General features: G+C 32.6%; 1 protein-coding gene across 3 annotated transcripts in view; it reads left to right on the top strand.

Moving 5' to 3' along the window:
• The first annotated feature begins 6525 nt into the window (after window positions 1-6525).
• Window positions 6526-25377, top strand: part of LOC127731188 (calpain-A-like) — a 37841-nt gene continuing 18989 nt past the window's right edge. The window contains exons 1-6 of one of the 3 annotated variants that reach the window (XM_052240137.1): window positions 6526-6662; window positions 11601-11761; window positions 11822-11859; window positions 19004-19336; window positions 19754-19885; window positions 20580-20782. In XM_052240137.1, the coding sequence (XP_052096097.1) occupies window positions 11626-11761; window positions 11822-11859; window positions 19004-19336; window positions 19754-19885; window positions 20580-20782 (842 nt within the window). In that variant the 5' untranslated portion in view covers window positions 6526-6662; window positions 11601-11625. Of the gene's footprint in view, window positions 6720-11600; window positions 11860-19003; window positions 19337-19753; window positions 19886-20579; window positions 20783-25377 lie in introns of all 3 variants that reach the window. The other 2 variants (XM_052240135.1, XM_052240136.1) reach the window with 2 other exon arrangements.

Below are 25377 nucleotides of genomic sequence, written 5' to 3'. Positions count from 1 at the left end.
TGGACAACTTTAAACTACAATTATTGACACAAGTGATGATTTAAAGTTTCCAATTGTCAATTTCCCATTTCTCAGCAGTAACATATACCTCTGCCCCATCGTATGGCGTTGGCACATCTCAGTTACGCTCATCATTACACTCTTGCAAGTTGAAAATACATGGACTTACTTAATAGTGGTGTTCTCTTTACACAAAATTTACTCCAACAGAGTTATGTGGAAGAATGACTTTAATTGACACTACATAAATTTTACCGTCATCATCACGAACTGTTTGATCGATACGATGTCTCTGTGTCTTAACTCAATAGCGACTTGTTTTTCTGGTCTTAGGTCTTTAGATACCAGAATAGTCGTCTGTTACTTTACTGATCGTGTCCTATTTCAGATTGTGACGTTTTACATTTTTTACTAAGTGTTGATTCGGCTAGTGGGTATGCATGCATAGCATAGGATGCGCTTACCATGTCATCGCACTCGGTCTCAATCCTTTTAAGAGTTAATGGGATTCCCTTAGTTATAGTTTTATACCTTGATTTGCATGTTTTTAATATATTTATGAGATTCGAACATCGGTAAACTATTGTTGCTTCTGATTAAGGTATGTCAAGACATTGGTGATCAATACAGGCTTGTTTGGAGCATCATGTTGTGTTTTAGGCGAAACACGAGACTGGCGTATCAAATTATGAGCCTATTATCTTTGGTGAGTTTTACAACCACTGGGTTGATGCCAATGCTGGTTGACATATTGCTATAGAGGGTATCCCCGTGCTCCTGTGTAATTACAAAATATCATTGATGCCGTAATTTTGTATTCCTAATTTACAGTTGATAATATGTTAAAATGATTGTAGTTTAATATACCCTAAATATAGACTGTTGGACAGAATGGCAATAATGCGCGTCAACTTCGTTATTGACTGGATCTTCCAAATATGTCGATTCAAGAGCCACTTGCTAGTCTTATTTCAAAGAAACGCGCGTCTTTCGTATCAAACTATTAGACATGTATCTTTTATTAGTTTTTACAACCACTTGGTCGATGCCGCTACTAGGAGTCGTTTCTTTTTCGAGTGTATCACCAGAGCAGTAGTCTCCTGTGTTGACATGAATTGTCTTTGATATGGTAATTTTCTGTAAATTTATAAAACGTAAGAGATTAAACATCTACAAGAAGGCACCTGTGAAATCGCGGGTATACGAATTGGATTATTAAGATGTTTTGTCTTAGATACATGATTTTTTCATTAGTTGTTATTGTCTTTGAACTACCTTTCAGTAACTGCGAGTAATCTCAATTATGTACTTTGTGTCTTTTGTGTTTTGTTTGTGTGTTTTGTGCTTTGTATCGATTTAATTGGTTAAGCCTTTTCAACTGATTCTTATTGTTTGTTTTGATGTTTTACTGTTACACTAATGTCCAAGGTTTGGGGAGGTTTGGCGCCAGCAAACATGTTTAATTACGCCACATTCTGTATGTTCCTGTCCCAAGCCAGCAGCTTTTAATTCAATTGTCATCGTTTGTTGTTATACTAGTATATCATATTTGATTTTCATGTGTTGTTTTGTACATAAAAAGTTTGTTTTCTCGTTGGAATTGCTGTACATTTGTCATTTCGGGATTTTGCTTATTGTTGACCGTTCTTTGAAATATAGTTGCTAACTTCACGTCAGTTGGTCTCTGGTGGAAAGTCGTCTCATTTGCAATCATACCACATCTTCTTATTTTTATATTGAATACTCATATTGAATAGGCAAAGAATTGAGTAAAGCCATTGGTTTTTGCTAAATACCGGTAGTATCTTTGCTCTCATTGGAGGTACGGTAAACTATCGAATGATTGGTAATTTGATGGAGACTAATTGTATCGAAAAGAAGCCAACATTATCCTTAACCTTTATGGTCCGCTAAAAAGATGATTTCCTCTCACTGAATAATTCATTCAAAGTCTGTTGACTATGCTGTACGCATCTATCCCATCGAACTTGAAATAAAGGATACAAAAGATATATAGATAAGTCTGCCTCAAACATTGACTAACATCTAGAAATGACAACGAGGGTCGATTGAGAACAAAAGTCTACGACAAAAGAGATGGTTTCAGCTTCCCAGTTGTGAACTCTCCATTTCTATGTTGCAACATTCCAGCAGCGCCTGCATTTGGAATATATATATCTCCAATAGATTGCATTTCCTATCATGATTTCCTTGATATAGGGTTTCTGATTACACGGATGCTATCAAACCAAGAGTTCAAGTGGTTAAGTTGAAACCATCCCTTCGAAATTTTTTACGAAGGCATCATAAGTTGGTTGACCGTTATGGATATCTGTTTCACAGATGACGACGGATATGTTCTAATGGTCGTAACCACAATCCCGCTTCTTTTCCTCGAACTTGACTTACCGAATTAGATGAATCATCGGGTTTGTACTTGCAAAAGCAACCAGACGGGTACCCCACGTGGAGCAGGATCTGCTTCCCTTTCGGAGCAACTGAGATCACCGTCGGTATTTGGTAGGGTTCGTGTTGCTCAATCTTCAGTGTTCTTTGTTGTGTTTTGTGTACTGTTGTTTGTCTTTTTGTCGCCATGGCGTTGTCAGTTTGTTTTCATATTATGAGTTTAAATATCATTTTGGTATCTTTCGCCTTTCCTTTATCGCAGATGTTATGAATCGCGGTCTGTGGCTAAAAGTCATAAAGACCGAACGAAAAATTTTTGCAGATATTTAGCCGACATATTTTATTTAAATAAACCAGATTTATTTACATCAAATATCCCAGGAAAGAACACGCAAGCAACAGTTTACAATCTTATTTATTAATTCGTTTAAAATTAATCATATGACAATGACTATGAATGAAGGAATGAATTCTTCATTGAAAAGCAGTTGTTAAATGTTATAGCACCACGAACATATTTACATTGTGACACACAATAAACAACAGAGAACAATATTCTTAGATAGTAATATAGACAATCAATCAACTAATCAGATGTGACCTAATCTGGCAATTACTAGTTTGTCTTCTATTCAAATACATAATACTATTGTCCAATCTTACATAATTTAATCAGGTGAATGCCCTTCATAAAATAGTGTTAATTGCCTCTTTGTAGCCTTAACTGCCAGCGGACTAAGTCGAAAGTCGTGTCAAAAATCGTCTTCAGTATTTAAAAAAATGAAATTTAAAATAACCAATATACGATTTAAAACAAAAGTAATACGTTTGGAATTCTCGGAAAAAGTTCTCAATCGACTATATTTCCTCTGAAGTATATCTGTGTGTATGGTTTACTCCTGTTTTGCCTTCATTCAATTATACCAATTATCTTTTATATAAGTAAACGAAAAAGACAAAAGGTTTAATGAGCATACAATTGTATAGTCTGTTCCAACTTTATAGGTAAAGTCTATCTGTGATTTCTATATGTTCTGGTATTTTTCATTGTGTAGTTCTATTTTTATTTGTGCAAATAAATAAATAATAAATAAATCATTTTTTTTCTCTCTCAATAATTTAATGTCAATTCAATTGATTTATTTAACATACAACTAATAACAAATAAAAGTGGAATTCATTTATAAAAGCCTCTTAACATTCATTAAAGTTTCTCAGTGATAGTGATACAAATACACCAATCTATGATGAAGTGTTCTTTTATTACAACTTAAATTATATAATATATGAATCAATTTTATTCATTCATTAAAAAGAGGGAATACATAAAGCACTGTGTAAAAACAAGTAATATCAAGCAGTATATGGCCAAGTATTGAGTAAGGTGTTACCAAGATTTGACATTTCACATAGAAAATAAATCAAATAATTTTGCTATTTGTCTGGGTTTTTATGGTAGATATATTATTGTAGTAAGTATTTTTCAATTTCAAAAGATAGATAAAAGTTCACATTATTGCTTCTTTCTCGAACTGTAAGAGGTGTCAAGTGTTATGTCGGACAAAGTTTGGCATTTAAAATTTACATATTTCTCCGTAATAATTGAATTAAAGTAAATCAAACATAATTTATCAATTTCAGCTCGGAATTTTCTTTTAGAAACTCATATTTAAATTTTATAAAGTTTGAAAAGAACTAAAATTGAAGTGAAAATATGTCGGACGAACTGAGACATTTTGTATCGCTTTGTCTCCAGTTCTGTTATAATTTAGTGCTATAAAATATTTTGAAATCATTTATTCAGCACAGCACAATTCTTAAAACTTGAACATGTGTCTTATTTATGCCTAATAGGCATGGAAGTAAAAGATCAAACAGTTCAAAATATAGGTGGTGGTCTACACTGTGTCGGACGACCATGGACATTGAAAAGTTGCATTTTTTTTTAATTTGATGCTCTAAATTGGATAATTTAAATTATCTTCTTGAATATAGGTAAAATAGCACTGCATAATCTCAAAAACTCAAGTAAGTAAATGAATTAACAAAATTGAAAAGCTTGACATTAAAGAAAAAACAAAGATGAATAAAGGCAACAGTAGTATACAGCTGTTCCAAATTCATAAATAGATTGAGAAAAAAACAAATCCGGGTTACAAACTAAAACTGTGGGAAACACATCAAATATAAGAGGAGAACTACGACACAACAGAAACACAACATTAAAATGTAACACACACAGAAACGAACTATAATATAACAGTGGCCATTCAAACAGTCAACAAGAGGACATACGTGTCAGAAGAACATGGACATTTCGTTTCCAGGCTAACTTTACTAATTTCCAAAGTTATCAAAATACATAAAATATTTTCAAATCCACATTATGTCAATTGTCACAGTTTAATTTAATTGTTAGAACTTATTGTTTTTTCTATATCAAAATTTCGGAGTATTAACAAAAAAATATTTTAGGTGAATGAATTAAAAAAGTTTAAAAGGCACTTATTCAATTCTTAAGTTTCATTATTTTACTTGTTATAATTTTCTGAACTTTACCAACAATTTTAAAATTTCGTTGATATTTTGTCAAAATGATAGTTTCTTCTGTATATTTTGTTAAAAATATTTGTCGAATTCGATGCATTTTCCTGGTAAATTTGTAAGATATTTCCACAAAATTGCACATATTTTGTAAAATATATTTTTGCATATTTCCCTTCATTTAATAGTAGAATTCATTATCCTTTATAAAATTTTACAGGTAATAATATGATGATCACAATTCAGAAATAACGTATAGCAGTTAAAACAACAAAACACCTTATGTTTTTTTTAACCTTCAATTAAATGGGACAATAAAATTCAGGCAAATCAGGATGACACCGAGTATATGACGACATGATTTCCTTACCGGTGGGCTTTGCCACAGATTTTGGTAAAATTTTGCATGCAGTTTGGCTCATTGAACTATAACTAAAAATTGAAAAATAATGCATTTATCTCTTTTATTGTTTGAAATATAACTTAACATCTCAAATTTCTAACCGAAAGATTTTTCTTAAAAAACTATATGTCGTTGGTACACAAATTTCCGTTTAAATGATAAAAAATGATGATATGGTCACCGACTTCGTTTTTATGGTATACACTATTTAAAGTAATGCTCTAGGTGAAAAAAAAATGAAAAAAAAAAACGTCGAAATAAGCGTTACGTCATTGCGTTGTAGACAGTAAAACGTAATTTTAGACGTTTTTCACTACCAAATAGGTAAGTAACAGATTGGTTATTACTCCAAAAACGTAGTCGGTGACCATCTGATTATTTCATATCATTAAAATGGAAGTTTATGTATCAACAACATATTGTTTTTTAACAAAAAACTAAGGACTTAAAATTGAAGATGTGATGATTTAAAGAGAAATATAAGAACGTTTTTCGCTTATTTGATGTTCTTTCTATAAAAATTTTCACCTATTTTGAAAGAATTCAATCAGTAATATTTCAGACAATAAACGAGATAAATGCATTATTTATTCTCAATTATCAGTTATAGTTCAACGTGCCAAAAGTGTATACAAATGTTGACAAGCATCTGTGACATAGCTATTTACTGTTCCTTGACCTTAAATGTATCAACTTTACTAAAGTTCGAGCATTTTTGTATTATGACGAAATGGTTTGCTTTTGTCTATGTCCTTGCTGTTTGATATACGGATATAATAGATCTAAGTGCCTTTAATTGTACGTTCAGTTAATTTATAGTTTGTAATTTAATAGACACTATCAAAAAAGTAGAATTAAGTGCGATTTCTACAGTTAACACCATGTCGCGTTCCAATTCTCTAATACGTCATTATGGATAATCTAAACATTAACAACATTCTTTTCGTATAACTAAATCACGATTTTTAAAATTATTTTTAGAATTAAACAATCATACGTATCAATGTCAGAGTTACGTAGATCGTACCTTTAAAAAGACCTCAATGATTGAACGCTTTTCGATTGCGTCTTCATTTTTAAATTACCGATAAATTTCCAAACAAAGTTTAAAATGAACAAGTAAAAAGTAAATATCTATGATAAATAAAGTTTATGTAGTTGCTTAGTGGCATATGTAAATAGTTTATGGTCAATGATTTTATTGAAATAAAGTTGTGGTTTTTAATTTTATCGATCATGAGATAAGGTTCATTGGATATAACGGCAGTGGGTTCACTCTTAAAAACAACATCACACAGGAAAATATAATGTATGTATGGATATCAATAGGGGTTGTTTAATATTGTGATTCTTTATATATATAAAGGTAGGAGATCTGTATGTATACGTTACATTTTACCAGTTTATAGAACATTAAGATATCACATTTGATGCACACATTTCAATAACTAAAGGATGTGTGCTCTGTGCTGATCATTAAGTGTTCATTTTTTGTTTAACTTTGGACTTCAGTGGATTATTTTCTGTAGGCAATCACATCACAACACACACAAGAACACTTCGTAATGATTGTTTTTTTTTAAGTTTATAACGTTAAGAAAGTAACGATACCAAACTTTGAACAATCTAGTATTGTTCGAAAGATTTCCTAGTAATTCTTATCATTACACATAAGAAGATGTGGCACGATTGCTAATGAGACAACTATCCAACACAGTCCAAATAGAATGCATTTTTTAAACACCTTTATGTCACCGTATGGCCTGTTCAACAATGAGCAAAACCAATACCGTATAGTCAGCTATAAAGGTCCCGAAATGACAAAAAATGAAACAATTCAAACGAAAAAACCAACGGTCTGATTTATGAATAACTATTAACTAAAAACAAATAAGGAGTACGACAGAGAACAACCAACAACAACCACAAGCACATATACAATGTTGCGGGGTTAAACATGTTAATGACCGCTCAACCCTCCCCTTACCTTGGACAGTGGTATAACAGTACAACATCAGTACACACTATAAACATCAGTTAAAAAGGGCTTAAAAAATGGAAAACAACACGTTTAATAATTTCATGCGTCCGAAGCGCTTTTCTGAATTTACCTTCATCAGGAACGCTCAAAGCCAAACATTTGAAATCCGAGGGATGTATAAGTACCGAAACAGTTGAAGAGCTATATGACAAAAATACCTAAAACAAATGGCCAAATCCATCTAAGGTCAACTTTGCCTGAGGGAGTTGAAACCTTAGTTTCTTTATAATTTCAAAATTTATAAACGGGCAATTTTAGAAAAGTTTGTTATAAATCATGTCAGTACCGAAGTACTGACTACTGAGCTGATGATACCCTCTGGGACTGATAGTCCACCAGCAGAGGTATCGACCCAGTGATGTAAAAAATTGAAAACAACACGTTTAATAATTGCATGCGTCCGAAGCGCTTTTCTGGATTTACCTTTATCAGGAACGCTGATCGCTTAACTCATCAGATCAATACAAAGCACAAAAAACCCTATGAAAAGCACAAAGACAAAAAGTACAGATCTGAGAGTACTCGCAGTTACTGAAAACTAGTTTAAAGACAATAACAACTAATAAAAAAATCATCTATCAGTGGAGTAACAGCTCAACATAAGACGTGTGTAAGAATCAGTTAGAATGGCCTTACTCAACAGACACAAAATACTCACATATTGTTTTCAATAAGGTTTATGAAAGACTGGATAAGTAGTAAAACGATCCCAGTTAGAGAACAGAAGAAACACTGAATCTGAGCTAACAACGTGTGCGATTGTTTTCAATTTAATCTCCTGACGACAACTTCAGAATTTCTTTTACTTAAGAACCTTCTTCTTGGAAAAACAATTCACAAAAAATAAATAAAATTTGAAAAGAAAGCTATAATGTTCACAACTTAAGACCTATCAATCTTAGCACAATTTCTCTATAAGGTAATAAGTAGAATAATTCAGAAAAGAAAAACGGAAGTGAAACTGGAGTAACATCACTAAGTGCGAGAGTCGCCCAATAAAACCCTTACTAACTCCTGAGACGATTTTGTGATATTCAGTAGATACGCACTGATTTGCTTTGAAAATGATTAAGGTATCGGTTACAGACTTAATTGACACCAATATAATGATTTCATTGTTAAAAGAAAAGTACTTTGAGATTGATATCAGTCTGTTAAATATAGAAATAACGAAAGGAACGCCTCTTTTTGAGACCTTCTGTTTTATATAGAAATAACGAAATGAACGACCCTCTTCGGGATCTTCGGTTTGTTTTGTTTTGTTGTGTTTTTGGTATTGTCCTTCTTTTCTCAAAACGGTAGATATTGTGATGTTATTTACCACTGACTTACTTAGTCGCAATTACTCATAGCTAGTTCAACTCCAATTTCAATACAATGCAATACAATATCTTTATTTTCATAACCATTTCAGATATATAAGTACAGAGAGGGTGTAAAATATGTATAGGAATATGCATCTATTTACAAACATTTATATACAATACAGCGGTTTCAAAATAATATACATTTTAGCCAGGAGGACCTACATGTTTGTTTACACACTTTATGAACTTGCATAATCTTTTTAGCCCGGACTGTTTGTTTAATTTTCTCATCAATTTCTAAACTTTAATGTATTTGTACGAGCCAAATAGTATTTATCTAGGTATAATTTTCTACTGTCGTTAAAAAATGGACATTTTAGCTGATAATGAAATTCGTCTCCAATGCTACCAAGATTCAACAAAAGGAATAAACCATGTTTCCCTTTCTATAAATCAATCAATAACATTTAACGTTGTTTTGTATTTTATGGTTTGTACGATTAATCACTTATCTAATCTTTTAGGTTGCTTGGTTTACTTTAATGTACACCTTTCCCTTAAATCACATCAAAGGGTAGTAATTTTTAAGAATAACTATTTCAAAAGAAATTTCAAATTAAGTTTTTTTGATTCTTTCCCCTTGAATGAAAACTGTAGCAAATAAGATGTATCCAGTTTTCTTTTCAAATGATGCATTTTTCAACCACAAATGTGTACGACCATTTTTGTAGAAGCAGATTATCAAGGTATAAGAATCCATCCGGTCAAATTTCGTTCGTTTTTGTATGTGCGTGTAGGTGGAGAGGGTTAGTGGTGGCATATATGCATATACATGGATGTACACATGTGCATATAAAGCTTTTAAGAGGGTAGTGGTGGTATATAAATGTATGAAAAAAGTAAAATATCAAAAATACCGAACTTCAAGGAAAATTCAAAACGGAAAGTTCCTTATCAAATGGCAAAATCAAAAGCTCAAACACATCAAACGATTGGAAAGCAACTGTCATATTCCTGACTTGGTACGGGCATTTCCTTATGTAGAAAATGGTGGATCAAACCTGGTTCTATAGCTAGCTAAACCTCTCAATTGTATGACAGTCGCTTAAAATTCCATTATATTGACAACAATGTGTGTAGGTCTACAAATCAAGTCTATAAAATTATTTTTATACAAGTAAGAGTCAATGAAGCTATTTCTACTCCATATTTGAATATATGTGTATAAAAAACTTTTAATGATTGCTATATGGTATCCATATTTCTTAAAACCAACAAATATCCATAGTCTTTTTCCGTTTACACAATTTGTTAATTACATTTTTCTCGTAATACATGTTTTTCCCATATCGTTCATTTTCGAGCTCCGTTCGAGTTTTGAACATGTAGCTGCTACTTTTTTTTTATTAATGTATTTGAACAATGATATATGCCTTCTTGTGTGGTTATTTAATGATTATCTTAAACCTTTCTTATGTCCTAATTTGTGGAGTAGAAATAGCTTCATTGACTCTTACAACTTGTTTACCAGTATTAACATAATTTTATAGACTTGATTTGTTGACCTACAATAACCCTTGAAGGGTTGTTTGAAGATTGGTTTGGAGTGTTGTTTTAACACTGTGTAGTCTTCATCATTTGCGATCACTTCAAATCATCAAAATGTCAACAATATTAAAAAAAAACAAATGAATAAACCATGTTTTCCCATTCTATAAATCAATCAATAACATTTAACGTTGTTTTGTATTTTATGGTTTGTACGGTTAATCACTTAACTTATCTTTTAGGTTGCTGTCTAATTGGTTTACTTTAATGTAATCATTTCCCTAAAATCACATCAAAGGGTAGTAATTTTTAAAAATAACTATTTCAAAAGAAATTTTAAATTCAGTTTTTTTTAATTCTTTCCCCTTGAAATGAAAACAGTCGCATATAGGATGTATCAAGTTTTCTTTTTAAATGATGCATTTTTGAACCACGAATGTGTACGACCATTTTTGTAGAAGCAGATTATCAAGGTATAAGAATCCATCCGGTCAAATTTCGTTCATTTTTGTTTTGTGTGCGTGTTGGTGGAGAGGGTTAGTGGTGGCATATATGCATATACATGGATGTACACATGTGCATATAAAGCTTTTAAGAGGGTAGTGGTGGTATATAAATGTATGAAAAAAGTAAAATATCAAAAACACCGAACTTCAAGGAAAATTCAATACGGAAAGTTCCTTATCAAATGGCAAAATCAAAAGCTCAAACACATCAAACGAATGGAAAGCAACTGTCATATTCCTGACTTGGTACGGGCATTTCCTTATGTAGAAAATGGTGGATCAAACCTGGTTTTATAGCTAGCAAAACCTCTCAATTGTATGACAGTCGCTTAAAATTCCATTATATTGACAACAATGTGTGTAGGTCTACAAATCAAGTCTATAAAAATATTTTTATACAAGTAATAGTCAATGAAGCTATTTCTACTCCATATTTGAATATATGTGTATACAAAACTTTTAAATGATTGCTATATGGATATCTATATTTCTTAAAACCAACAAATATCCATAGTCTTGTTCCGTTTACACGATTTGTTAATTACGTTTTTCTCGTAATACATGTTTTTTCCCATATCGTTCATTTTCGAGCTCGGTTCGAGTTTTGAACATGTAGCTGTTTCTTTTTTTTTTAACTTGTTTACCAGTATTAACATAATTTTATAGACTTGATTTGTTGACCTACAATAACCCTTGAAGGGTTGTTTGAAGATTGGTTTGGAGTGTTGTTTTAACACTGTGTAGTCTTCATCATTTGCGATCACTTCAAATCATCCAAATGTCAACAATATTAAAAAAAAAAAAAAATCAAGAATTTAAAGGCCGTGTTTTTGTGTGTGTTTTAGAAAAAAAAAATACTAGGGAATAATCATGGGTTGTGCCGCTTCTTCTGATAGTGGAACTCAGTATGCATCACTTGGACAACACGGACAACAAAATGTTAGGAGTGAACCAAAGATAAGGAGTCAACAACAAAAACCTCCTCAGCAGAATACACAAGAACAACCACCACCTCCTCAGCAGAATACACAACAACAACCACCACCCCCTCAGCAGAATACACAACAACAACCAGCACCAAACGAAGAACCACCACCATACGAGGTAAATAAAAAGGTCACAGTAGCTTCTTGTCTATTTATTGGTTTATTCTAGTTTTAGATAGCTTCTAAGTCCAAACGTTAGCTCTTTCTTTTCCAGTTATCATTTTGATATAATATTATGACTAAAAGGAGGAGTTGAGTACTTAAAACTTGTTTACCAACGCCACATTTTAAAACTATTCCAATCAGGAAGCACGTCAGTATACTTTCGTCTTTTATGTGAATTTAGAGGACTCTGTAGAAGATGTTTTCATCTTTCAAAGATTTTCGATGTTTTAGTTTGTCAATAATGTTGAATGTTATTTTGTCTTTGAAATGCTAAATATTGTCGTGTTGTTGTTATCGGATTGACTTATACCTACTTCTTCATTAATAACAGAAAGAATTCTTGGATTTCTTAAAAGATATCTTTTTTGATTGAAAACCTATATGTTCTTAGATACAAACTTGAAAGTCTATTTGTGAATGTGATATATAATGAATGATGATTATATTATAATTTACATACATATAATAAGCTGAAAAAATCTATTAGGTAACGTAAGCTAAAAGTTTGGGTTTTGCCAGAATCATAGAAGGAACTGTAAATGCCTACTAAACTCACGTTATCAATACCTAACATGTATTTGTTACAAGTCTGATTTGGAAATTTTATGAAACTAATTTTTCATAGTACACCATTTTATTTTCAGCCCTGAATTATGACAATAAACAGAAAAGGTAATACAAGAAAGGAGAACTGGGCGAAAACGTCTTTCATTTACTTTTATCTACTTTTTTGTTTGTAAGCTTGTTATGTGTATGTGAAATATAGTTTATCTTGAATCATCAAAAACATTATTTAGAAAACTAATCTTTGTGAGTAGGATATTCATTGATTGATTATTGTTTGCCAAATGTTTTTCGTTGGAGAATTATTTTATCCAACCATCGGCAATTTTGTTTTCTACACAAATTGCTAATTTGTCATCTAGTTAATTGTATTTTATCCTGCAATCGACGTTTCTACTTAACAAATACAGGTTGACATATTAACATGGAGCAATACACGTGAATAGTCCCCTTTTATCTTGCTTCAGTTGCGAGCGAACGGTTATTTTCAAATAACTATTTACATTTATAACAGATCAACGCGTTTTAATCATAACGATTTCATTTAAAAACAAATTCAACGATTTGAATGGGGGGAAAACCTATACGTTTAAGTTAATTGTTAAATTGCAGGATAAAACAATATTTGTACAATGTAGGAACATATAAAATTAATTTGTCCTCGCTACAAAACCGGAGAAAAGCTCGACGAGCATCGCTTCTCTCTATGTGTCTAAAGCTATCAAATAAATCTGATATTTTCCTACACTGTAAGAATATTGTATAAATGTTTATAACAGTAAGTTGCTTATCTGTCTTCCAGGAAATTGTATAGTTTGTACCAGTAAGTTGTCTTTCAGTTTGTAGCACTACGAATAATACACTAAATTGATTTCAATTGTAGAAATTTTTTCAATATATATTCCGGTAGAACATTGTAACATTTTTAACAATAGAAGCTTATTCAAAATGAACAGAAAGTAACCTATTTTGTTTAATTAACCGAAAAAGAATATTGTAGAATTATCCGTTACGAGTAATATCGTTCATCTCAAACGTTTCCTAAAAATAACTCAGAAAATTAATAAAATTTTATTGAAACTACATATTAAATGTCATAGATTAAAAAACCAAAGGGTGTCAAAACCTGAACCTTGTATAGGTATAATTTCTTATAATCTTATTTACTGTACATGTAATTGATGATGTTTTCATTTTTCTTTCTTTAATGTTTTCAAATTCCATGCAAGGAATTAAAGAGATTATCTTTCAACTTTGATTATACACTTAATGATTATATATATATATATTTATATGAGTTCGAATCCCGGCGAGGGAAGAACAAAAATTTGCTTCCGCCGTGCATCACCCTCACTGGTGATCCAATGGATGGATCTGTCACTTGTTTAGACGTACTTATCAAATAATTATTTCTATGACTACATCTTACGATCTTACGATCCTTTACGACAGATAACTTAGCTAATCTGCATTCAATTCCAACTTCATGTCATGCCTAATATATAATGTACTGTGTTACAACTCTAGATTGAACTGACAAGGAAAGGCCACCGAAAGCTGAATTTTTAGTTCAGTCTAGGTGTCCGAGTGGTCTAGAGCGCTGGACACAGTGCAGGCGGTGTTGTCACGATATCCCAATAGCATGAGTTCGAATTCCGGCGAAGGAAGAACAAAAAATTGCGTCTGCAAATTTGCAGATTTAACATTGTTGTGCTGATATTTAGAGTTATTATATTTATTTAAATTGCAAACAACGTTCAAACCTATGATTGCGTTATATATATATATATATATATATATATATATATATATATATATACAAGTCTAAATTGAAAACAACGTTCAAACCTATGATTGCGTTGGATAAAAACCGCAATTTTTATACGTGTGCATGCAAAACAAATTTCTTGTTAGAGGGGTCTAAATACAGCACAAACAACATTTTCCAAAAGACCAAAAAAGTGAAAAAGTATATTTTAACAAAACGCATTTGACTAACAGGTCGAACAACAAATGTTCTTAAATCCTGCTGACTGCCATTGGCGATTGCCAAATAAACGGATCACAAGGTGTAATAAATGGATCTTAACTATAAATTTAATACCAAACAGAAAACAATAAACTTGCGGCAAAGATGGTATACCGCAAACAAAGGTGCAAAGATTTTTTGTACACCATATCCGGATTTCGACAATTAATGTCTCTTCAGTGATGTTAGGAATCGAAACGGTTATTGGAAGGCCACATAATTTACCTCAATTTAGGATAGACTCTTGAATTTTGAGGAGTCAAAATAGGATGAACGGATCATATAAACCCGAAGGCAAATATAATACAAGCCCAAACGAAAAAATATAAACAAGTCTAAATTGAAAACAACGTTCAAACCTATGATTGCGTTGGATAAAAACCGCAATTTTTATACGTGTGCATGCAAAACAAATTTCTTGTTAGAGGGGTCAAAATACAGCACAAACAACATTTTCCAAAAGACCAAAAAAGTATATTTTAACAATATATATATATATTATTGTGAAACTACCCCTTTTGCAACAGGGCAAAGCTCCGGCGGAGTACTGACACCTGCGTCAGGAAAACATAGTATTTACAAACAAAATTATATGATTATAGTTAAACATGTAACAAGATAATTAAAAATGATTAAAGTCAATAGAAAAATCAAAAATCAAAAAACATTTCCACTCGAACAATCTACGTCCACGTGCTGTTATCCTTTGATTATTTAATATCTCCTAGCGCTTTCTCCTTCAGTCAAGAATGAAAGTGAGGTGGCCGTTTTGGAGAAAAATTTAAGACGAAATTTAGCATTTGTGTGTGTGTGTTTGTGTCAAAGAAGTCTTGTTTTTTTTTTTATTAATTATCAAATTTGTGTGTATTTTAATCACAAATTTTAATCTACCTTGACCAGCTTTTGTACACTTACCTGACAATCACAATTAATCCAAAAATATATTTTATTTTTAATGAAAAAATCGTTATTTGCATCAATAAATCAATATTATTTGGATTATCTGTTGAATTTTGTTGGAAATATTAAAGATTCTTAAAATTAAATGTACGTGCCATATTAATGAAACTGTTTTTATTTTAAACTGTCATGAAACAGTTTGGTTACATGTTATATAGTATTTCTTCATAGTGCTATCGTCGGTTGTTTTAAGTAGAAGAAAAACAATAATGATTATAGAACGTTGTATTAGTATTTTATATCACTACGCAATATTATATTAAACGTTACGTTTACATTTTAGTTATTTTTTTATTAGCCATCATGTCTTTAAATACGCACTAGCTACGAGATATATAAAAAATCTAAAATATGATGTGTTTTATCATTCATTAATGAAAGTGAAATAGTGAAATAATAATTCGCTTTTAGCAGCCAGTATGGTTCAATTTTATCAAAATATGCTAAGAAAAATTGATGATGAATTATTCACTTGCAAGTGAATAATTAGACCTCATTGAATCCGTATTCATGTGAACTTCAATTTAACCCCTTAGCTAGAGATCGATAACGCATGCATTGTGCGTGTTGAGTTATTTAAAGGAAAAGAATGTCAACATTGAAAATGAAACAAAGGTAAATCATTTGATTGACTGATTCGAGCCACAAAAAATCATTCTTATACAGGTAAAAACGATGATAAACATATATTCTTAATCTATGATATGAAATTAAACAGACCTAGAAAAATCCAATTGCACGAGTTCGTTAATCTATTTATATCTATATTTATGTTTATATTGCTTATATGACCATCGGAGGTGATCGGAGGTCAACTCGATAGTTTATTAGATGGCGTCTAGACTAAAATACACACGAAACGAAGCTACATATTATCGAGTACATGCCCTGTAAATTGTTTATTTAAGACTTTTTATAGTTTGGATAAATGATTTACATTGTTATAAATCAAATATGAGAATTTGAGTGAAATCGGTGAACATGAATTTGAAAGCTAGTACCCCTTGAACCTACAAAAACATATACGCCAAAGCTGAATACCGTCAGTAATAAAATTCTATATGTATGGACATCTGGACTTGGTTTTCGATTGTTAATTTGTAATTTAAAAAAAGATTATCATTTTCGTGATTAGTATTTATATAACAAACAACTTAGGCTGTAACTCCTTTAAGTACATCCGTCCTAAGATGGTTCTGAATATTTTCTTGCTCTTTTTGGTTATTTAGTATCCATATAACTTTTTTAAATTCCCCGCTTTTGTTCTCTTACTAAAAAATTCAAAGTTTGGTGACCATGTTGCTCGCATCTATCCCATCAAACTTGAGATAAAGGATACAACAGATACAGTTAAGTCTGCCTCATATCTTAAATTACATCTAGGAATTAACAATAAGGGTCGGCTGCAAACAAAAATTTACGACAAAAGAGATGATGTCAGCTTCCCAATTGTGAACTTTCCATTTCTATGTAGCAACATTCAAGCAGGGCCTGCATTTGGAATATATATATCTCCCAGTTGATACGATATTCCAGTGCTTGTATTTCCTATCATAATTTCCTCGATATAGATTTGCTGCTCACAAGGAAGCAATTAAACAAGGAGTTCCAAGTGGTAAAGTTGAAATCATCCTTTCGTAAATGTTACGGACGCCATCACGAGTTGGTTGACCATTATAGAATATCTGTTTAACAGATGACGTCAGATATGTCCTAATTATCGTAACTACTATCCCGTCCTCTATTCGCCGAATGTGACCTACCTAATTAGACTTATCACCGGTGTGTACTTATACGAGCAGCACGGCGTTTTCCACATATGGAGCAGAATCTTCCTACCCCAACCGGAGCACCTGAGCTCATCCCCGGGTTTTTGTGGGGTTTGTGTTGCTCAGTCTTTACTTTTCTATGTTGTGTTTTATGTAATTTTGTTTGTGTTTTGTTCTTTTTCTTTTTTTGCCATGGCGTTGTCAGTATTTTTTTCGACTTATGAGTTTGAATGTCCCTTTGGTATCTTTTGCCTCTTATTTGGTTGTGGTTACTCCTGATGCGATTAATCGAACGATTTCAGCAAAAACGATACGTTCACGTTGACTTTACTTCCCCTGGATTCATACTGCTTGGATACTGGTAGTTAATGTTTGCTTGTAGACTGTTAGTCCTTGATGGTCTATCTGGAAGTCAGTGTTTGATTGCGGGATGTTAGTCCTCGGCGTTATGTTAGCCATCGGCACTCTGCCTGGTAGGCAATGGTTGCCCGTAAACTATTACTTCTCGACAGCCTTATCTGTTTTGTAGTAAATGTTGCTTGTAGACTGTAATTTTGCAACTGTCTGCCTTGTGGACTGTTGATTCGAGACGGTCTGTCTTGTAGTCAAATGTTTGCTTGTGGACTATTAGTTCGCGACAGTGTAGTAAAATGTTCGCTTTTGGATTGTTACTTCTAGACGATCTGCTTTTTGGTCAAATGTTTGCTTTTGTACTGTAAGTTCTGGACGGTCTCCCTTGAAGTCAAATGTTTGCTTGTGAACTGTAAGTTTGCGACGGTATGCCTTGTGTTCAACGTTTGCTTGTCTACTGTTAGTCCTAGATTGTCAGTTTTCGACGGTTTGCTGATAGTCAAAAATTTCATGGAGACTATAAGTCCTCGAAGGTCAGTTTGGAAGTCAGTGTTTGCTTGCGGATTGTTAGTCCTTGACGGCGTGATCTGTCATGTTATCAATGATTGCATAGGAACTATAAGTCCTCGACATTCTAATTCGCCTGGTAGCCAATATACATGAGTGTTGATTCTCCTTTTGGTATCGTCCGCCTCTTTTTAAAATTCCTCAAATGGTTGAACCTTTAAGACTTAATCCTCATTTGTTACATGATTATAAAGTCTCATAAGTACAAATATTTTAAAAGAGCTAAATCAGAATGCCTCGATTATGAGGGCATGTCCTCTTGCACATTTTTACCTTGTGAGAAAGCAGTATAAGAATGCTTGTGATTAGGATGACATTTGTTATTGCAGATTATTAACCTATGAGAAAAAAAAAAATCAGAATATGTATTGACGTCCACATTTAAGACGAGATTTATGACGATATCTATCACCGACATAAATGTTATTTCTTAATATTTACCGACAATAAATCTTAGACCGACACAATCGATGTTAAAACTTTAGGGAGAACAGATGTGTACAAACGTTAGTTGATGATTCAAGAACCAATGCATTTGCCTGTACATTCATCCTAGGCTTTTTCTACTTTTTTGCCAATTCTTTTTTTTAATTAAAATTTTATCCAAATAACATGTATCTTGTTAGAAGTATGATGCACTAGCAAAGCAATACCGCGATTTAATACATGAAGGCAATTACATGTGTACGATGGGTAGACGGGTATATTAGAAACTTAGAATATGAAGTTAAGAATTAATTTTGAAAGATAAAATAGTTGCCATTAGATCTTAGAAATGAGTTGCTGATTAGAAGCACAAATGAGGCTGACAGCAACGTTCTATTATATTGTATTGACTAAATTCACCTTTCTTTAAGTATAAATCAATACCTGTGCCAATCGTGGCTGCCAAACCCAAAAGTGCCGATAAAAATGGCCCAGTTGGAGTTAAAAGCAGTGATGCCAAAAGTGGAGTTGACTTTTACAATACTGACGATATGATGTTGCCTGGACTGCCAGACTTCACGGTAGCCGAGTATGTACCAACAGACATTGGAACACATGAACTGTTCTTAGATTTTCGAACATCGTATGCAGATTTTCCCACACAGGAACCTCCTCATTCTAACGAAGATCTGTATACTGATTACAAATTCACTGTGGATGTTGCTTTTCCTAAAAGATCAGATTTGGAATGGAAAAGACCTATGGTGTGTATTCATTATTAACATATTCCATTTCTATCTATTGAATAGTTTATATCAACATGTGTATAAAGATGTACAACATGCAATTCTGAAGTGATTTTATTTTGGGCATAAATGAATTTGAATACATTTATATTCATTCCTTGATTTATCTTGTGTAGGGAGTATGGATGTTTATGAATGAGTGTACATTTGACGTTTGCGTTTATGAGACAGCAAGTCATAAACACAAGTTAACCGATATTGAGAGTTCTTCATCAACAATGGACAATTACCAACACCAAGTGACACGCCTCTTTTCCAGCTTTATAATATTGCGACAACCAAAATATCTGAATCAAAACAAAACATGAAAAGGCAATGTTTACGAAATTCCTTTTTCTTTTCAACTTAATATCTATTAAAACATTGTTTTTACAGGATGTCGCAGAAGAACCTGTTCTATTTTCAGAGGGAACAACTAGATTTGACATTGGACAAGGTGAAGTAGGCACTTGTTGGTTCTTGGCTATGGTAGCCAACATTGCAGACAAACCAAGATTGCTACGAAGGGTAAGTAGGAATAATAATAACGTAACGATTACTATTTTCAACAACAAACTCAAGAACGAATTCGGAAATAGAGAAATTGTCTCCTAAATAAAGTTTACCCTTCTCGAGCATACCCAGGTAATGTTTATTAAAAAAATCGGTTTTGTATGTTTCCACTACCTTTGGAACGGTACCGCTGCTAGTGGGTCATTGGTTTGCAGGGGTATCATCCGCAGAGTCACTATTGTTGCTTTATTAGTACGGCTTGAATGAAATATTTTGTCTGTAAATTTTCAGTTCATAAATGTAGTTGTATAAAAAAAGACAGAGTTGACTGCAGACGGGTTCGGTTGTTTTTGTGTATGTACCTTTTGCGTTTAATGTATAGTAATTGGTTTATTTTTGGCCATTATGAATTTTTTTGTCTGAAGCACACCTGATTTAAATCATCTAAAAAAACACTTTTCGTGCGCATGAAAATCAGTGTCATGTTTTGTTTTTTTTGCCATTAGGCATTTATCACTGCTGGCGGACTATCAATTTATGAAGGTAACAACCAGCAGCCAGTGAATCATTACAAATATTTTTTAATTAAAAGAAAAATACCTATTTTAAATCAAATTTCAGTGAATTCAAGCGGAATTCAACGAAATCTAAAGGGAGAGAGACAAGGAGCGTCGCAAGAGGTAAATCGTTTTCTCCTTTTATATTACAGGTTATACCTGGTGATGCTTACAAAATAGGTTCGGATGATTATGATGGGATATTTCACTGTCGGTTCTGGAGATTTGGTGTTTGGAATGATACCTATATAGATGACTTCCTACCAGTTGTGTATGAAACAAATATAGCTGGGGCTCACTCTGCAACAGACCCAAATGAGATGTGGGTGGCTCTCCTGGAAAAGGCTTTTGCAAAGTAAGTTTAAAGGTTTTTTTCTCAAATAATGTCCAAAATAAAACCTGAAATGGTAAACGAGTAATCCTAAAATTGAAAAAATATAGAGTATGTTATTACTTTCAAATATACTTTCAAAGTTAGTTATTACATACTCTGGATTCGTCTATTTTTGTGGATTGAGAAAAATATATTTCCTTTGTTTTGCCAAAGTTTACAATCAAGCCTATAGAAAATTTGTATTTCGTTGAAATTTAAATTCGCGGATAACATTTATCCACGAAATCAACGAATATTGGTATGCCAATATCAATAATTAATCCACAGTACTAGTATATTAAATTTACATTTTTATAGGAAAAAAGCATACACCAACCAATTATGTTCAAATGTCTTTTCTAGGTTTATGAATATTTTGAAGACTTAGGGAATTTATAATTACAAATTTCCAATATTTGTTGAAGTTTTTATAATTTATTTTTGTATAACATAATTTTTTTTTATGTTTATCTTCTCAATACAATTTTATTTTTATTCAAGCGTCAGTGATGAGTCTTTGGTAGACGAAAAGGGCGTGTGGCGTATTAAATTATAAGCCTTGGTGTCTTTGATTAGTTTTTTTATTATTAAACAGGGAAATTACATTTAATTAGCGGTTCAAAAAGATATTTGAATGGATGAATGAATTTCATTTCTCATTAACTACAAATTACATAGTTACAGAGAATATATATATATATTATATATATATATATAGATATAGGACTCGAAGTGCGATGGGGACGCTGAAGTGCGATAGTCACGCTGAAGTGCGATGGTCTGCTCCGAAGTGCGATGGCGCGTTCGCTGATGTGCGATGGTCTATATGACGCGTGGTGGCTTGTTTAAAATCTACAGATGTGCAATTATTTAATTGTTTTATAGTTAGTATATAAAATATTCATTATTGTCTATGTATGTCCTTAGTTACAGTTGCATATTAAATGAGAGATCGTCCTCTTTGATTTTATGCATGTGAACATAATTCTGCTTAAACATTTTATTTTTACCTGGTTCTTTTCATGAGTTCCTCTTTTACAGTAATATTATAATACAGAGAGTCTGTTTACGAACCCGTATGTATTTAGAGAATAATGCGACGTTCGTAAACTAGAACCTTTTGTAGATTTCGAAAAAAAAATCCGCTACAGAAGGTTAACTCGACCAATCACTCTCCGTTTCCTGTAGTTTATATGCCCCTTATTAACTTAAAAACCCGAAAACTGCTTCTACAGTAACACAATGTAACGTCGACATAAAGCAAACAAACTGCATTCTACATAGTCATGAAAAGCATTGAAAATATAGTTTAATTAGTCCATCGCACTTCAGCGTTATCACCATCGCACTTCGGTGTAGCTATCAACAGGATAGCGTCACAATGCCACCATCGCACTTCAGCGTGATCAAAAACGCACTTCAGCGTCCAACCATCGCACTTCAGCGTGACCATCGCTGTTCGGAGTACCATCGCGGTTCAGAGTCCTACATATATATATATATATATATATATATATACAACCAAGTCTAAATTGAAAACAACGTTCAAACCTATGATTGCGTTGGATAAAAACCGCAATTTTTATACGGGTGCATGCAAAACAAATTTCTTGGTAGAGGGGTCTAAATACAGCACAAACAACATTTTCCAAAAGACCAAAAAAGTGAAAAATTTGTTCGACCTGCTAGTCAAATGCGTTTTGTTAAAATATAGTTTTTCACCTATTTTGTCTTTTGGAAAATGTTGTCAATACCAAACAGAAAACAATAAACTTGCGGAAAAGATGGTATACCACAAACAAAAGGTGCAAAAATTAGTACACCATATCCGGATTTCGACAATTAATGTCTCTCTAATGTTCACGGCAATTTTTATACGTATGCATGCAAAACAAATTTCTTGGTAGAGGGGTCCAAACAACATTTTCCAAAAGACCAAAAAAGTGAAAAAGTTGTTCGACCTGCTAGTCAAAAGCGTTATACCAAAATATACTTTTTCACCTATTTTGTCTTTTGGAAAATGTTGTTTGTGCTGTATTTAGACCCCTCTACCAAGAAATTTGTTTTGCATGCATACGCATAAAAATTGCGGTTTTTATCCAACGCAATCATAGGTTTGAACATTGTTTTCAATTTAGACTTGTTTATATTTTTTCGTTTGGGCTTGTATTATATTTGTCTTCGGGTTTATATGATCCGTTCATCCTATTTCGACTCTTCAAAATTCTTGATTCTATCCTTAATTGAGGTAAACTATATGGCCTTCCAAATACCGTTTCGATTCCTAACATCACTGAAGAGACATTAATTGTCGAAATCCGGATAAGGTGTACCAATTTTTGATCCTTTTGTTTGCGGTATACCATCTTTTCCGCAAGTTTATTGTTTTCTGTTTGGTATTTAATTAATAATTTTAAAAGATCCATTTTGTAACATCTTTTGATCCGTTTATTTGGCAATGGCCAATGGCAGTCAGCAGGGTTTAAGAACATCTGTTGTTCGACCTGTTAGTCAAATGCGTTTTGTTAAAATATACTTTTTCACTTTTTTGGTCTTTTGGAAAATGTTGTTTGTGCTGTATATATATATATACAGAATGTATTTTCAGCCTTGTATCACCATCACTGCTGGTGATCCGATGGATAAAATCTGTTGTAGAGTCGTCACTGGTTCAGACGTACTTATATATATATATATATATATATATATATATATATATAATTCGTCTAAACAACAGCCCATCAATGTTAGATCTGTAAATTTGTGGAAGCAATTTTTTTGTTCTTCCCTGGCCGGGATTCGAACTCATGCTACTGAGATATCGTGGCACCAAATCGCCTTGCACTATGCCCGACGTGCTAGACCACTCGACCACCTAGGCTCTATAATAATAAATCTTTCGGTGGCCGGGTATTACCTTTCGTCGTCAGTTTTTATCTAGCGTCGTAACACAGTACATGATATATAAGGCATGAAGATGGAATTGTTACAGATCAACTGAATTATCTATTGTAAAGGATCCTACAAATTAATGTGAGATGCAGTCACAGAAATAATTATATTATAAGTACGTCTGAACCAGTGACAACTCTACAACAGATTTTATCCATCGGATCACCAGCAGTGATGGTGATACAAGGCTGAAAATACATTCTGTATATATAATTCGTCTAAACAACAGCCCAACAATGTTAGATCTGTAAATTTGCGGAAGCAAATTTTTTGTTCTTCCCTGGCCGGGATTCGAACTGATGCTACTGAGATATCGTGGCACCAAATCGCCTTGCACTATGCCCGACGCGTATATATATATATATATAATATATAAGTACGTCTGAACTAGTGACAACTCTACAACAGATTTATCCATCGGATCACCAGCAATTCCGGCGAGGGAAGAACAAAAAATTTGCGAAAGCAAATTTACGGATCTAACATTGTTGGGCTGATGTTTAGACGAGTTGTATATATATATATATATATATATAAACAATTACATTAAATATTAAAGCACATGTAAACAATACAGACATAAAGTATTGAATTACAGACTAATCAGTAGGAGTGACTCTCACATTTATAATTTGTATAAATCTACATAGTTTTTCAAAAACAATATAGTTACACGAGCTCATTAATTGTTGACATTAATATATATTTTGACAAAAAGTACAATAGTGTGGTAACAACCTCTTTCTGTCCTGATTAAAAACTATAACAACAAAAATACTGATCTCCAAGGAAAATTCAAATTGGAAAGTCTCTTAACAATTGGCAAAATCAAAAGCTCAAACACATCAAACGAATGGAAAACAATTGTCATATTCCTGACTTGGTACAGGCATTTCCTTACGTAGAAAATGGTGGATGAAACCTGGTTTTATAGCTAGCTAAACCTCTCACTTGTATGACAGTTGCATACAATTCCATTATATTGACAACAATATGTGAACAAAACAAACAGACATAATAGGTAAAAAAGTCAAAAATAGGGGTACAGCAGTAAAAATTGTGATATATTCTCAATCACTATAAAAACAAACAAATATGTCAACAAAGAAAAACAAAATGGTTATCGACAAAGCACATACGCAAAAATGAAACACAAGAATACAAAAAATGACCACAGCACAACAACACAATGGCGGGATGCACAAGTACCGAGCCAAGCCTAAAGGATATTACCAAAAATGTACCAAACAGTAAACATTAATACTTTACAGACAAATAAAAGAACACTATAACACGTATTTAAGATGATAAACAACGTCAGTTACTAGAATCTATACATCAAGACCATCATGTATTATTTGTGAAGTTGATACGGAATATTTATCAACAAGGTCTTGGTATCTTCCGATAAACATTTTTATAGAAAAAGGACGAGACGTAACCCTGGTTCATTAACTTTCTGCTCAGACACTGGTGACGTAGTACAAAGTCTGAGTAGCAGCTTCAAACTCTTGAATACTGAATGAGTTGGGAAATGTATATCCCATATGCAGGTGAAGTTGGTATATTGCTACTAAGGTGGGGGAAATTGATAATTTTAAAATTAAAATCGTGTCGTTTGTCTT

Source organism: Mytilus californianus, unplaced genomic scaffold (genome assembly GCF_021869535.1).
Source record: "Mytilus californianus isolate M0D057914Y unplaced genomic scaffold, xbMytCali1.0.p SCAF_2, whole genome shotgun sequence".
NCBI lineage: Eukaryota > Metazoa > Mollusca > Bivalvia > Mytilida > Mytilidae > Mytilus > Mytilus californianus.
This window is presented reverse-complemented; position numbering and strand designations above follow the sequence as displayed.